The sequence below is a fragment of the Lathyrus oleraceus genome, chromosome 5, assembly GCF_024323335.1.
Source record: "Lathyrus oleraceus cultivar Zhongwan6 chromosome 5, CAAS_Psat_ZW6_1.0, whole genome shotgun sequence".
In the NCBI taxonomy this organism is placed as follows: domain Eukaryota; kingdom Viridiplantae; phylum Streptophyta; class Magnoliopsida; order Fabales; family Fabaceae; genus Lathyrus; species Lathyrus oleraceus.
Genome location: NC_066583.1, coordinates 231,367,954 through 231,370,775, shown reverse-complemented (window position 1 = coordinate 231,370,775; position 2,822 = coordinate 231,367,954). Strand labels below are relative to the sequence as shown.

At 37.5% G+C, this 2,822-nt stretch overlaps 1 protein-coding gene across 1 annotated transcript; it reads right to left on the bottom strand.

Moving 5' to 3' along the window:
- Positions 1 to 622: 622 nt before the first annotated feature.
- Positions 623 to 2,533, bottom strand: LOC127083234 (L-ascorbate oxidase homolog). The gene has a single exon (XM_051023520.1). The coding sequence runs from the start codon at positions 2,417 to 2,419 to the stop codon at positions 770 to 772; it is 1,650 nt and encodes a 549-aa protein (XP_050879477.1). The 5' UTR covers positions 2,420 to 2,533; the 3' UTR covers positions 623 to 769.
- Between the last annotated feature and the right edge of the window lie 289 nt (positions 2,534 to 2,822).

Sequence of the window (2,822 nt, the reverse complement as noted above, 5' to 3'; positions counted from 1 at the left end):
TTATACTATATTTTTAATAAAACTAATTTATAATTTCTAAGAAAACGTTTTTTCATTTAATTCTTAAATTAACTTTTAAACAATAAATAAGCATTACACTTTTTATTAAATGTTAAAAAACCCACATCCAATAAAAATAATCTTGCGTTTGCCAAACATGGGTCAATTTTATAGTCATGATACTATTACATTTTCATATTGAATTTTAAGAAATTGATTTAATAATATTTTCTCAAAATATTGTATGTTTAAAATTTGAATTTATTAATCTTTTTGAATGAGATAAATGTATTTTATTTGTATTCCTAAGTGTTGTAATATGAATTATATTGTTTGGTTAAATTATAATTAAATAGAGTCTCATAATATTTATTATATGTAATGGTTAAAACATGAATAGGATTCTAAAAATTTAAAGCTTTCTTAGATACTTTGTAGTATTGTTAAAATCATCGATATTTATAGTATTATTTAAATATTATATTCTTTATAAATGATTAATTTGTTCTTTTTAATTAGATTGATTGATTTAGTTAATAGATATCTCAACATTTTTTCATTAGTACATTAATGGGAGATAAATTGGGAAGAAGAATTTTAATAAATGTAAATATTAATTGAATAATAATTGAACATGGAAAGGGTTGTCATTTATTATCTACATACATCAGCCAGCAGATGACATATAAGACAATAAATAATCTCTATGATTTTGTGTTAATCACATTAATAGCACGACATAGAGACAAGTAACAAATAAAACAACACTCTAGTTGTACTTTTGTGCAGGCCTTGGCATATCCTTAACGATACCGCAAACCAGTTGGGTCTCAGGAAGGTTATACTCATCCCTGTTAGAAAATTCAGGTGACAGAACACTAACGTAGAGTTGTTGTCCCAAGTAACGGTTCTCAGCATGCTCTGACCTCAAATTCCACATACCAGCATTGTCGAATGTCAACATGATTGCAGCCCATGATTTAGGGAACACCTGAATTGTGTGTCTGCTGATTCCATCAAGAAGGTTGTAGTTCTTTCTCTTCTCTGGTGTCCATGTTCCTGGCTCAACTGCGACGGCGAAGAAAGAGTAACCGTCTAAGTTGTATGACTGAACGGTCTTTCCGGGATTCTCGAAGATGACTTCAATGAAGGTACGGAAAGTGGCGTTGATGACATTAGGTGCAACAGTGATGGTGTTGAGATTGGCCGGTGGTACGTCGGAGATAGTGTCGTACTTGAACACCTTATCAGCAACACCGTAGTATTCAGCGAGCTTCAAAGGAGTTTCGGTATCAACGTGGGAGACACCGTTGATAGCGTAACGGAGTTTGCCATCGACTTTGCTAACGGAGTTAACGAGCTTGATAGTGCGGGTGATGTTGATCTGACCGTAATGGTAAGAACCCTGAGGGTTAGGTCTAGCAGCAGAAGCGGTTAAGTTCCATCGGAAAGATCGGAACTGGTTAAGAGACCAAGCCCAACCAACAGGTGCAGGTGGAAGAACAGGTGAAGCAGGGCCAACACCATTGGTGTAACGAACAATACCCTTAGCGCTTAAAGAATACTTGGTGAAACGAGTGGAGGCAACCATGTAATAGTCCTTTGGCTCTTTATCGGCGGTCACGAGGACGGTGTAACACTGTCCAACGTGAACGTCGAGAGAGTCGTAGGTGTTTTGAACGAGATGAGAGCCTTCAGTTTCAACCAACTTCATTGAATGTCCTTGGAATCTGAAGTTAAGAGCGTCCTTGAGACCAGTGTTACAGATTCTGTATTTGTATGTTTTTCCCGGCTTCATTGTGAAGAGTGGCTCATCGCTTCCATCACCCTTGGCGTTTTTACCGTTCATGATAACTCCGGTAGGTCTTCCAATAGAACGACCACTGTCCAACAACATCTTCAAAGCTTTATGAGATTTTCCGAACCAGTCACCGATGAGAACCCAGTATTCATCTTCAGGGTCAAGATAAGGAACAGGGATCAACAAACGACTGAAGACTCTAAGACCACCGAAACCACCGATGGCTCTTTGAAGACCAGTGGTGGGGTAGTAAAAGTAACTTCCGATTTGATCCTTGACTTGAAACTTATAGGTGTAGTTAGTTCCGGGAAGAATAGGGCAAGAAGTACCAGGGGTACCGTCTTGCCATGAATTCTTCCTCTGTTGAATACCGTGCCATGTGAAAAGCAGTGGTTCATCAAGGTTGTTGAAGACATTAATGACAACGTTGTTGTTGCTTGTGCTGTTGATTTCAGGTCCTGGAAATTGACCGTTGATAAGGATACCCTGCTGGGGAGCCCCGAGAGGCGAAATGGTACCATAGGTAACATTCCATGTGAAGTAAAGATAAGGGTCTTCACCGTAGACGGTGACGCCTAAGAGGCATAGCATCAAAGCCACCACCGCTCCGCGACCCATTTTATTTGAAATAATAAAAATATTAAAATAATAAATAGATACAAGGAGACAACCCTTTCCTATCTCCTTCTCTCTTATTGGAGGAAGAAGAAGAAGAAGATAGTTGTTGTGCTTCTTTGGAATAATATGGCATCCTTTTATACCATTGCTTCAATGTTTTTACACCGTTCAAACTTTTCTGTTTTCCGAAGTTTTCTCTTGTCCGTTCCTCGTTAATAGCATCACCTTCTATATCGCTCTACTTCTCGGTTATTCTTCCTTTTTGGACTTCTCTATTTTTAGTACTCTTCTTCTCGCCATTCATTGTTTCTCGCATCTCAACGATTTTCTACGTGCTAAAGAGACAAGTTGTAATGATTTTATATCTTATTATTACACCAATGCCTCCACATATATTATGGTA

Coding starts and splice junctions, on each gene's coding strand:
- LOC127083234 (XM_051023520.1), bottom strand. CDS start 2,419: ATGGGTCGCGGAGCGGTGGTGGCTTTGATGCTATGCCTCTTAGGCGTC.